The following is a 12,727-nucleotide window of genomic DNA, read 5'->3' as shown; positions in this document are numbered from 1 at the left end:
CCAAGTCTATCAAGTGAACTGAAATGACAAGTCTTGCTCTTGTTACCTGCCAAACCCCTAAATTCAACATGGTACTTCCTGGTATATAAAATAAGTTCTGCTGCAGCAAATGAAAACGATGAGAAAGGAGGCAACGGGCTCTCCCAAAGGCTCCCTGAAGGCTATAAAGTCTTTTAAGATCAGTGGCTAAAGAAATATTTTGCACTTCTAAAGCACGTACAAAAGGGCTAGGACAGGGTGTCTGCACTCAGCCTTTGCCTCTCAGCCTGGCTTCCCACCACGTGAGCTAAAGGAGGACATGCTGCACATCCTCCCATACAATTGTTCAGTAACAGGATCCGTTCCTATTATGAGAGCCCAAATGTCCTCTGGTGCCTCAAGGCACACAGGGTGAAATAATTCTACAAAGTGACTGAATTTGAAATACCAGTCTGTAGCATAGAAATAGTTGTCCTTGATAGCTGAGGTATGTCCTCCTAATGTACCTAAAGATGTTCTCTCTTCTTTTCCAGCCAGTCTCAGCTATCTGCCAAAAGGGCTTACTGACAGCAATTGTGAAGAGAAAATAGTACTTCAGATCTATGTCCCCCCATCAGTGTCAACACTAAACCCTAGCAAGCTGTTCACACACAGACTCAAGGAACTGACAAACACAACTCTGATGCCCACACCCCTGGAAAACTGTGACGTTGCAACAAGGTATTCTGGACTCAATATTCAGAGAATCACTGAATGGTTTGGGTTGGAAGGGATCTTAAAGACCATCTAGTTATGACCCCAGTAGACAGGGACACCTTCCACTTAATCAAGTTCCCCAAAGCCTCTTACGAAAGGCTTTCATTTAACTCATAGTAACTGTAAACATGCATCCAGAGCAAAGGTTGTTGGTTTTGGAAGCTGTTTTAATTAACAGAATAGTAGAGAGTGAAGAATGCAAAGCTTTGGCAAGATCCAACTGAACAGATCCCAGAAAAGCATTCACATTCACCAAACAATTGCACAGCAGCTCCAAGGACAGCTATGGATGAAGCTAGACAGGTACAGTTGATAACGAAAAGAGAAAGAGGGGAAGGAAGTAAAATTTCCCTAAGAAACAATACAGATGTGGTTCACATGGAATTGAGGCGAGTGTATGTATTTGCAAGGTCAGAAAAAATACAGGGATAGCGAGAAGAGAGGGGAATGTAATGCTGTCTCCTACTACATACAACATCAAGTGTTACACCTCAAATATACTGCACAGACTTTCAGTAGAGCTGAATTGAATGTATTTCATCTTTGGAAATGAAAATGGAGGGATTCTCAACTCATATCTTCTATACAACCAGTTATTCTGATAAAAGAGGGAAAATAAAATGGAATATTTTGACATTCACCCTGCATTACTCTGCTTGGGAGTAAGCCCACTTCCTGCATAGGACACCAACCCAGTCCTATATTAGCCACACCATGATATGTGGATACACTAAGCTTCAAACAGCACAGACTCAAACTGTTCAGTATGCCTTAAAAGGTGCTTTTCCTATTTAATTTACATTATAATATACATTATACCCTGAAACCTGCAGATGCCTTGCTTCGCAACAGAGAGGCACTCGCAAGCCGTGCCATATCATAGAATCTTCTATTCTGGGGTGAGAAATGATGCTTAGCATGTTTTAGATCAGACATTATACATTTCTCACAAGTAAACAAAATTACCACACTAAGATGCCACAGTACAGAGCAGCCTTAAATTCTAGTATGCAATCAATCACCACAGAAGGGAGATCATTTCCCAAAAAAACCAATAACACTAATTTATTTTCAGATCTGTTTGATTCAAGTTTATGATTTGTCTGGGACACAGTACGATGAATTGAATACATCTCCTGGAAGACTAAATTTATTAAAGTACATTGCTCGAGCTGATTAAATGAAAGCAACCATTGGTTTGGACATCGGCTTGATCAATAGTAGGGATAATGCTGGAGAAATAATTAACTGGAACCTCACTCGGGTTTTATCATTTTAAGGATAAACTAAGGTGATCACTTTTTCACTGCCTCTTCACACACAAGGCCTCTGCAGCACAGTCCAGAGCCATCCCTGCCTGTCCTCATCCCCATCCTTGTTCCGCAGCTCCCACACTCAGCTGGAAACCAGGACAAAGCCTGGCTCCAAGTCCTCACTCTGTGTCTGATGCTCAGCTCTGTTTATACTCCCGTGAGCCGAAGAATGACGATGACTAGTAGCTATACAGATAAATAAAGTATATTAAGTCACAGGAAATAAAAAGGGAAAACTATTAATTTATTTTTAGAAACCTGTTCTTGCCATTCATCAAAAAAGAACATTCAAAAGTATGCAGCAAGATACAAGCATCTGGCTGAGGTTGGCTGACCACATACCAGCATTTAGACTACACACAGAGCCATTTTCCTTCTTTGGGCCAGGCAGACCTGGTGCCAGAGAGCACAGGATAGAGACAATAATGGAGCAGTTCCACCAGCAGACCTGGGGAATGGCCTTTCCACCAGCACGCTACAGCTGTGTGGGCATGGCCTAGGCTTCCCATCATCCAGTGGCTCCATAGCCAATTCCTCCTTTTGGATACATTGTAGTACCACCAGTACATCCCAAACTGCTACACCCATGCCATCTACTAACAGCATCCAAAACTAAATACAGGCGAGAAGACCTTGATGCCTGGGTCAGCTCCTCCAGATGCAGGCATGTCAACATCAAGCAAAACCAAACATGTGATGTATTATGGAGCTGGATGCTCAATTCCCCAAAACCAAGCAGCAAATGCAGTACGCCCACACAACCTTCTTCCCCTCCTATTGCCAAAATAGCATGCATACATCAGTAGAAAACCTTTTCAAGACAATTGTGCCACAACACACTGTGATGAATTTAATGGCATTTGCATAAAAGCTTCCATCTTTTGCAGTCTGCAGTAGATTTTTTGTCTGGGCAATCATACCAGAAGCATAAAGTCATGCCATATTTTGAATCTATGCCTGCCAAAATCCGGGAAGAATTGCAAAGCACACTCATTGACATATCTTGCGGTACACTGCCAGCCAAGACACTATAGTACAAATGAGCGGACATAAATAACAGCACAAGACCCACTTCTGCCACTCTTCTTACACCAAAGGAGCAAAAACCCAACACGTAGAGAGAAGCTTCACCCCAAAATCTCCACATCGGAGGTCTTATTCTTCTCAAGAACAATTATAGGACTGCCACTGTATTGTGTCAAAAAAGCTTTAAGGTGACTCCAGAAGACTCAGCGTTCGTTATTTGCGCCTTCGTTATATTGCTGAAGTCAGTAACTGCTTGATTTCTGTATTTACTTTTTCAAAGTGCACCTTCAGTCTGCACTTTCAGTCGCCAGCCTTTTCCCTTTTCTACTGAGCACTGTAAAATGTGTTTTTCTCTCTCCACAGGCAGTTTTCCTTGGAGAACCTTCCTTATCACACACAGATGCCTATCACATATTCCTAGTTTGTTCTGCAAGTGGTGCATGAGCTGATATCAGTAAATAAGTACATGAGGCAACAAATATTTACAATGTGTTTAGAAAACAAAGTGCTTCCTCCTTGTAAGTATGCCCCCTCTGCACAGGATACAAACAGTGGGAGAGGTAAGGCATCAGGACCAGGAGCACAGAACTTGTAACCACTGATGCCAGGATATAAAAAAAGTAATTTATAGGACATAAAAGGTGCAGTTAACACCTGCACACTACTTAACCTTTTCACAACAGGTTTCAGATTTTAAAACTCCCTCAGAGCACTTACAGTTGTGCATAAAAAGTCATAGACTCGTGTCAGTTTACAAAAAAAAAAAAAGCATTTTTTGGAGTACAGTCAGAGAGGACAATTTTGGTGATTATGTATATTATTAATATTCCACTCAGAGGAGAAAGAACACACAAGCAGGCTCTTGCACTGACTCAGAGCTGCCAAGAACAAATCAGGTATGCAGATAAGGCAATGGGCAAAGATACTGCAAGGAGATGGTACGGGATCTCCATCCTTTCATCGGGTCAGATCTGGAAATAGCTTCCACAGCGGCTGGAAGCACAGACTGCCAGGGGAAGGCTCAGAGATGGGAACTGGAAGAAGAGGGAAAGCAGCAGGACCTGGGGTGGCAGTGGGGCTGAGAGCCCTGGGAACAAGCCAGCATGGCAGAGTGTGACATGGAGTGTGTGAAGAGCGGGGATATGGCCCAGATGTCCCAGGACAGTGGCTGAAAGAAGGCCACTGAGGGAGCATAGGGACGGGCCAGCCTCCTGCTGGGCTGCAGCACCACTCTCAGAGGCATTGGGGTGAGGGTAGGAAGCTGAAGGCTAAGCCAAATAAACACATCTCTTCTTCCCGTGGGTGCACAGAGGCAGGCCTGGGGCAGAGGCTGTGACTAATGCAGCTGAGGCTGCTCTGCTTCCTGCGCCTGGGAGCGGGATGGCGGCTTCTGAAAGGCCTGCGCGTGCCATAAATTACCTTGCGTGACAACCGAGGCATCGCCGTCTTCTCACTCTTCAAAGCTCTGGAAATAAGCTGCACACTGCTGCTGACATCACCCTGTGATGTGACACCAGCCCAGCAGCCGGCATGGGGTGGCTTAGCATCGCAGAATGTGGTGGTGCCATGGGTTCCCACTGGGCATTCCTAAAAACAAGTCACTGGTACAACCGCCTGTGGAACTTACCAAGCTGAGGGCTGACCCATACAGTGACTGAACAACTGTGTGGAATGAAGTAGGGAGAGATGAGCGAGCTCAGCGCTCCTCAGCCTTTTGCACAGTAATGCTCTGAAGCCTATCCTGTCTGCCACAGTCCCCTCTGCTCTTCCCTGCCCGCAAAGTGATCCTAATTTAAAGCCAGCTGTATTTTCCAGCCACAGCATGTCCCCAAGCATTTCCTTTTCTCAAAATCGCCAGAAGCCAAAGGGTGTAATTAAAGTCAAAAGGGACGTTTTTGCCTTCTGGATGCCAATAAATACCTCCCCTTCCCAGGGCCGCTCTCCTGCCTGCTCACTGCCTCCTCACTCCCCATCCCCTCCACATCTCCGTGGCCCAGCCGCAGAAATTAATAAGTTATTAGTACAAATTAAAATATTACATTAATGATGTACGTGAGTGCAAGTTACAGAGCTGGAAAAGAAGTCCTAATTAAATCAATATGGTTATTAGTCCCTTGTCATCTCTGATTAATTATTAGCTTAATATGCTTCATCATTTTTGCTGTTAATAGAATTGTTGCAGTGCTACCACAGGGAGATGGGTGCTGCAGAGGAGTCGATGGAGCCGTGCTGGGGGACCCTGCTCAGGCATGAGTGAAGTAATCCTGAGAAGAGAGAGGGAAATGTCTCACTTTCTGGTACAACAGCCTGATCACATAAAAACTCCCATTGTTTTCAAAGGGATCCGGCTGGTCTCTTAGGGGGTTTTTAACTGTTGATATGCAGGGATTTTAGGCACGACTGTGCCAAGCTGCGCCCCAAGCACTTGTCTCAGTGCCCCCATGCCTTACAGTGGTAAGATGATCTACTCCGGGTCTTTCCCCAACCAACACACCACTGCCTTTTCAGCCACTTCTGCCCTAGCCCTTTCTTCATACATCCTGGTTGCCCAGAGTGCAAGGAAGGAGCAGGCAGCAAGTCAGGAGCCATCACCTTTTGTGCTTGGGGCTGTGGGCAGGGGCCGAGGACCCCAAGCCTCTCCTGCTACCTACAGAACCAAAGATAACACACAGAGGTCACCAGCCAGCTCGTTCCCAGAGAAACATGAAATAGTCTTTTGGGCATAGGTAACTCTGGCTGTATGGGAATACAACTCTTTTTCACTTCTCTCTCTCTTGTCACCCTCCCTCTCATGCCAGCTCTTCCTAACTCTGTCCCACCCCAGCTGCCTGCAGCAAGGCTTTCTAGGGATAAACACCTGGTGCAAGTACAAATCTCCACCTAACCCTCCAGCAACAAGCGCAGAACATGACTGAGGACTGGCCAGGGCTAGCATTGCACTACAGCGCGTGGATTCATCATGTCACTGGACAGGAGCTTCATCCCATGAACAGCTTCACAAACACACTCTTTGGGATAGGATACCAACAGGATACCAACCAATATGCACGTGCTTCCAGGAGCAAAGCTGCTCCTTGAACTCACTAACAAAGCTGGTGCACGGTGTTTGTGCTGCTGATGGGTGATTCAGAAATTAAACAGAGAATGCCACCACAAAGCATTATGCCGAGTTCCTCACAGATAAAGTGCCACTTAAACTTCCCAGGACTCACCCTACCGCTGCCATTACCTCAGGATAAATGGCCACTTGCACAAAGCCAGAGCTTCCCAGTGCCAGTTTTGTCCCTCAGCCCTCCCTGCTATCCCTGATAACACCTCAGCCTCCGTTCCACAACACACAGCACGGAGGACTTCCACCTTCTCCATTCAATTCAGATCATGGGACAGGCAGAATTCAGCAACCCTGTTCCCCAGTGCTGAGCTGCACAGCCCAGCTGCGCCATGTCACACACTCAGAACCAGTTCCCTTCTCCTCTCGGTTGTTCTACCAGCCCATGGCTTACGGAGCATTTCAGAACTGGGCTGAGCTCCAGTTGAATGTTTGGCCATGTAACGAGGAGACTCCAGGATAACGGTTTTCGTGGGAATCCAAAAAGAAGGAGTAAAGAAAAGGGCTCCCCACGCTATTTTTAGCCGCAAACCGTAAGATTTGGAATTTTGATTGTAAAGTATGGAATTCATAAATGGTGCCACACTAAATTTACTCCATTTGTATACAATTCTGCTGGATAACCAAGGACGTTACAGCACATTCCTGGTTAGCATCTCAGCCCTAGCTTTATAGCCTCTAAGCCAGGAGAAAAATGCGTTCAGTAAATAGCGCTTGTGAAATTTTTGCCCCAATGCATGCACATGAGGATTTTCTGCACGTGGTGTATATGTGCATGCATGATATCTTCCACAGACATGTGTCAGTGCATGTGTGCACCCACAGCCACCGAGCAGGGATTTATTTCCAGAGCGAAGCCAAGGAAATTCCCACCCCCTACCATTTAAGCGCTTGGCTCTTTGGCTCAAAACATTCTGCAACTTCTCAGCCAAGGAATGTATTTTCCCTTTCCAATATATATAATTTATTTTGCTGCACACATTAGTTAATGATTCAGAGACACACAATTAAGCCAGTGCTGTGAGGACACTACTGACTAGCTGAGCAGACCCATTTCATTTGAGAGACCTTTTTTTTGCTAGCCTGCCGCGGCACAGCATGAACTGACAGCAGCCACCGAATCAAGGGTTTGTCTCATCTACTTCGTACTCCAGCAATTTGTCATAATTAGCCCGGCTTCCTGAGGCTAGATGAGCTTTTAATTACTACATTAACGTAGATAAAGAAGACTCTATGCCGCTCTACACTTCTGGGGGGTGGGGTAAGATCGCCGTTTTATTTCCCTACTACTTTGCAGAGATTACTCTGGGATCCGTAACACCGCTCGGCACCCCGCAGGGCAGCACCACCCGTAACACCGCTCCCGCAGCGCGGCGCGCCCCGCTCTCCCCGCCGCACACTTACGTGGTCCCCAGGGCGCGGCGGCAGGCAGCCTGCGCAGGTGGATCTCATCCTTATCCATCGCCCGTCGATCCCCACAGCCCGGCTGCGGTACCAAACTCAACTTGCCAGGGTCCCTCCTCCCTCCCTTTTTTTTTTTTTCTTTCGCCCCTTTTATCCTTTTCTCTTCCTCCCCCCACTCGGTGCACGGGGAGGGTTCGTTCACCCGCCGAGCGGCACCGCGCAGCGCCCCGCCGCCCCCCGGCCGACTTTAAATAAGGGCGCCAGGCGCCGGCCCGCCGGGAGCGCGGCCCTCCGCGGGGAGCCGGCCCTCCGCGTCACGCCGCCGCGCTCCCTCCCTCCTTTCTCCCCTCCCTTCCTCCCTCCCCGCCCGCGCCCCCCGCCCCGCGCGGAGCTCCGCGCCTACCTGCGCGGCGACGGCGCTGCCCTGACCTTGGGCGCCGGAGGGACGGCGGCAGCTGCGGCCGGGCGGGGGCAGCGCGACCGACAAAGGTCAGCGCGCCCGCGGTGCCCGGAGAGAACGGAGCGGGGCCGCGGGGGTTCGCCCGAGGGCAACCTTTTCCCTGCCCCGCGTGTGCCGGCTTTCACTGCGCGCAGCCGGCGAGGGATGCTCGGCCGCGCTGAGCTGCAACCTGCCGTTGCGTATCGGTCCGGTCCCACTCTCGGCTTTCCTGTGTAACCCAAAGCGTACTGTGCTGTGGCTCCGGGAGCAGCTAGGTTTTAAAAGTTTTCAAAACTTGAAACTTTCCTGGGAAGGTCTGAGATTTGACGCGGTGGGTAGAGAACACATCAATTAAACATCAAATGAACACAGGAATTTACTCACACGGGCTTTTCTTCATGGACTACAGTCCCTAGAAGCTTCAAAACCAAAGCAGGATGCTTTTAGGCTAGGTTTTGTTTCTCTTCTTCATAATTTTAGTGCTTTTTTTTTTTTTGGGGGGGGGGAAGGAGAGAGAAAGCTTGGATTTAATCTATTTTTAAAATGCACATTTTAGTTTACTATTTATTAGTTTATTATTAGCAGAAGAGCAGATGATGCTGTACAAAGCTCCATGTACCAGCTTGCTTTGCCAGAAATCAAAGGTACTTGAGAGCAAGATCTTCTTCCTCTATTTACAACTAATTTGTTCTGGACTGAGTTTTGCAGCAGAACCAAATATGGGCACAAGCCCAACATATATATTTGTCTCATGAATGTAAAACACAAAGAAATCTGAAAACAATGCTGCATTCCAGCACCCTATCTCACTGTGACCACAGACTCCTCTGCTGCCCATGGCTGGGGAGGGCACATGGGTGGGCACTTGGCTGGGCCACACAGCTGGCACAGAGCTGGGTGCTGACCAAAATGTGGCCCTTGCTGCCCATCATAGTCACTAAGATTGGAAAGACATCTAAGACCACTGAGTCCAACCATCAACCCATCACTCATGCCCACTAAATCACATCACTCAGTACCACCCTTTCCTTGAACACCTTCAGGAACTGTGGCTCCATCACCTCCCTGGGCAGCCTGTGCCAGTGCATCACCCACAATAAGAGGCCAATCCCCACCTTGCTACAACCTCCTTTCAGATTACTGTAGAGAGAAATACAGCCTCCCCTGAGCATCTTCTTCTCCATCAACTTATTGAAAGCCCCACCAAAGGCCAGCTGAGCCACAACATCATTTCATAATGAGGTTTAGGGAGTTCTAATCTGACAGGCAGTATGTCAAAAATTAAAGTTACACTCTAGCTAAGCACATGGAATAAAAATTAAGCAGTAGACATTAAGCACCTGAACAAGGCTGGAACATAAGTGTTAAAGAAGGATCATAAAAAAAAAAAAAAAAAAAATTACCAAAAAAAAAAATCAAACTATAGCAATTGTATGCAGTTATTTCAGAAGGACCTGGCCTGGCCAATTTTCATAGCAATGGAAACCTCCAAGCGCTGCCCCCACAGCACCTGGAAGTTGGGCACTTGGCCTCCCTGCTCCATGCAGGAGCCTAAGCAGATTCCTCAGCTGCTTCAGAGAAGCCCACAGCTGGACACAGCTACAAGAGAACGGAAGAATCACACATACAGGCAAAGGCTGCACAGCTGCTATCCCTACTGCCCACAGCCTGTGAGCAGGCAGAGCTGGGCTGGCATCAGTCAGGGTGCTGCTGTGCCCAGGGTGGCAACTGAGCTGTGGGGACACTCAGGCCACGCGCAAGACCAGAGGAAACGTGATTTGTCATTACAAGAGCCGCCGAGCTAAAATAGGCTGCAGGGCTGATAGGAGACAGCAGCTTTGCTGCAGTTTTCCTCCTTGGCATGTGATAAACCCACTGTGCCATCTCAACGCATACTTGCAAGAAGAACAGCAAAGGAACAGGGAATCTACTTGTCTGTGCAATAAAACAAAAATGCTTCCCTAACAATTAGGAAGGAGACAGTGCTACTTGGCACCCGCACCTGTAGTAAGTGCATTTGCCGAAAATATTTATAGTTTGCTCCTGCAGAATGTACTGTGTACCTTTGTAACAACAATAACACAGCTCTCACCTCTTGTCATCTGAAGACAAGCACAGGCTCTGGGCGCTCATGCTGGAGGATCGCTTGCTCGTGACACAGCCCCACTGGCCTCAGGGGCAGCCCTGCAGCTGCTCACAGTCGCCTTCAGACTTATTTTCCTGGCTGTTTCACTTCGGAGGCACACAGCAAGGCAGTCCCTGCAGCAGAGGCACTCAGATAAGGACCACAGCCCTGGCAGCCACCCGGGGCCATGCCATCACAGTCACATGGGGAAGGACGAGACCTGGCTGTAGCTCAGCACAGCTGGTCCCACCCCCTGCTCATCACCCACATGCTAACTAAAAACAAATGGGTGAGTTCTAGTAGAACTTAGGAATGAGATACTGGAGAGCCCTAAAAATCAGGATCTGTGAGGCAGGATCTGTGAGGAAAAGAGGGAGTAGTCGTAACAGCTGATACATACCCAGAGAAAGGCAGGTGGTAATGCTAAAATAATCAGCTAGTGGTATTTCTGAATGCATAATATTATTAAATTACTTTATAATTTATTATTCTAATTACTCTGTAACATTAAATACAACCGAACTGTGGATACAGAGTAGCTACATTTCATGCAATTCAACTAAGGCTAGAAGCGCAGATTTTTTTTCGTTTAAAGGATGTGAAAAATCCATTGAAATATAGGTTCAGTGGTGTCTTCTGTACAAAGCAGTCTGGCTATAATTTTCAGCTGTGTAAGCTCTTAAGCCCCTGGTTGCTGGAAAGGCATTTGTGGGGAAGGATGTTCTGCTTCTTATCTCCTTCCCTTGCTGCTTACCACTGACATACACTGGTCCTGGGCTGGGGGGATCTCAGGTCTGATGGCATGTGGCAAGACTCCCAGCTGTGCAGCATTTTGTCTTCACATAGAGCTCACGTATCTAGAACACAAAACATTGTGCTTGTTGGAGTCTCATTCAAGTCAAACACAGTTGTGTTGGAATGAAGAAAATACTGCTAAGAACATTATTTCATCAGTGCACCAATCTTTCAAATGCTTCTGTACAATACTTAAATATTACTTCTGTCAACACTCGTGCCTTTTTTTTTTTTCCTTCTTTTAGCCAAAATTGATTGAGAAACATACTGAGGTTTGTCAACAGTATAGTCTAGTATACGATATACTTGGGCAAAGCTGAATGCAATGTAATGATTGATGCAAAAAACCACATCTGTAGTTAAGGTTCTCCTCTGCTTCATAGGTATTTGCTTGTGCCTATGGTAGATACACATTTAGGATCATCATACAACCCCTAAATGAGGATGTTTAGGATAGCTGATCCACACAATTTTAGGCAACATAAGGCAAGCGAATAATTAAGTTCTCCTAGAAAAAGAACAATTCTGGGACAGAATACCCTGATTCTGCATATGTAAGAACCACACCCTTTCTCATTTCTGCATGAAACACTTTCTCTAGTTACTATTAGCCACTATGGATGCATGCATAGGGTTTTCCTATTAACGCTGCTGAATTTTCCAAGTGTCATTTTCCAAAAGTCTGAGGAACCTCCCACTGCTTCCCCCTGTGATTTACAGTTGGAGGTAACACCACCCAAGGGCCTGGCCAGAGCTTTGAAATTAAATTAGAAGATGCTCTAAGCTGTGTTCAGAAACATCGAGAGAGAAGATTTGACTCAGACCATGTGAGTCACAGTTGGTCTCCTGCTCTCCCCTTGCTGCCGATGGAAGGAAATTACAGCAGCCATGGCACTGGCCCAGCTGCACAGGCTGGAGGGTGGGGAAGCAAAGCAAAGCCCACTCCTTGTCTATTAACCCCCCTCCATTCAACTGGACTCAAGCTGCTGTTGATCAGACTTTCTGATTCTTTTTTGAGATCCTCATCATCACTTTCAAGCTGCTGCAAGAGTCCAGTGCTGTACACATAATTATCCTTGCATTTGTGCTCTAGCAAGAAGAGATTGAGATGAGAGACAAGTCCATCGATCCAGAGCCATTTCCAACGGACATGAAAATGCACATTCCCTCCTCTTTGATCTGCGTGGCTAATGGTTAGGAGCAGCTATTGATTGCCTTCTTGAGCTGAAGCTTGAGGTAACCAGGACAGGAAGATTAAGATTAATTTTCATGTATCTTTGTTTTCCCTTTTTGTGGTGTACAGCTCAAAACAAAAGTCAGCCCAAGGTGTCTCTGTGCAAGCTGCAGCAGTGTGCAATGACTTGCCTCAATTTCTTTAGTCTTGTAATGCAATAACAAGCACAGCAATGACAGCAGGGCAGTAAGGTTCTAGGCTGCAGCAAGCAAGGATTTGCTCAAAAACCATGGGCACAGAAATAAAGGAAAGAAGCTGCTTACCCTTAGAAGGCCTCAGGTAAGCAGGGATCTCCAGCAAGATAGCCTTACCTCCACTGCTAACCCTTAAATAAGGTCTGGGAAGGGGTAGATCCACCCCTTCTGGTCACTGCATTGCATTGCATGCACCTGAGCTCCCCTGGGTTGGCTCTGCCTTCCCACCAGGTGCTCAATCACTGCTTCAGGCTGTGACTTAGCATTTCTGCTACAGGTCTTAAGGAAGAAAGTTAAAAAAATAAAAATAAAAACTGCTTACACTTGACATTTACAGGAGCCTGCATCACCCT

At 46.9% G+C, this 12,727-nt stretch overlaps 1 protein-coding gene across 6 annotated transcripts in view; it reads right to left on the bottom strand.

The window, feature by feature from the left end:
* The window catches only part of ANO1 (anoctamin 1), a 78,195-nt gene extending 65,686 nt beyond the window's left edge, over window positions 1-12,509 (bottom strand). For 4 of the 6 annotated variants that reach the window (XM_031593304.2, XM_090140742.1, XM_031593308.2 and 1 more), the window contains exon 1: window positions 7,588-7,889. In XM_031593304.2, coding sequence (XP_031449164.1) covers window positions 7,588-7,645 — 58 coding nt within the window. In that variant the 5' untranslated portion in view covers window positions 7,646-7,889. Of the gene's footprint in view, window positions 1-7,587; window positions 7,890-7,990; window positions 8,131-10,118; window positions 10,286-10,905; window positions 11,009-12,443 lie in introns of those variants that run through there. The other 2 variants (XM_031593305.2, XM_090140744.1) reach the window with 2 other exon arrangements.
* Between the last annotated feature and the right edge of the window lie 218 nt (window positions 12,510-12,727).

Source organism: Phasianus colchicus, chromosome 5 (assembly GCF_987193195.1).
Source record: "Phasianus colchicus chromosome 5, bPhaCol1.hap1.1, whole genome shotgun sequence".
Lineage (NCBI taxonomy): Eukaryota > Metazoa > Chordata > Aves > Galliformes > Phasianidae > Phasianus > Phasianus colchicus.
This window is presented reverse-complemented; position numbering and strand designations above follow the sequence as displayed.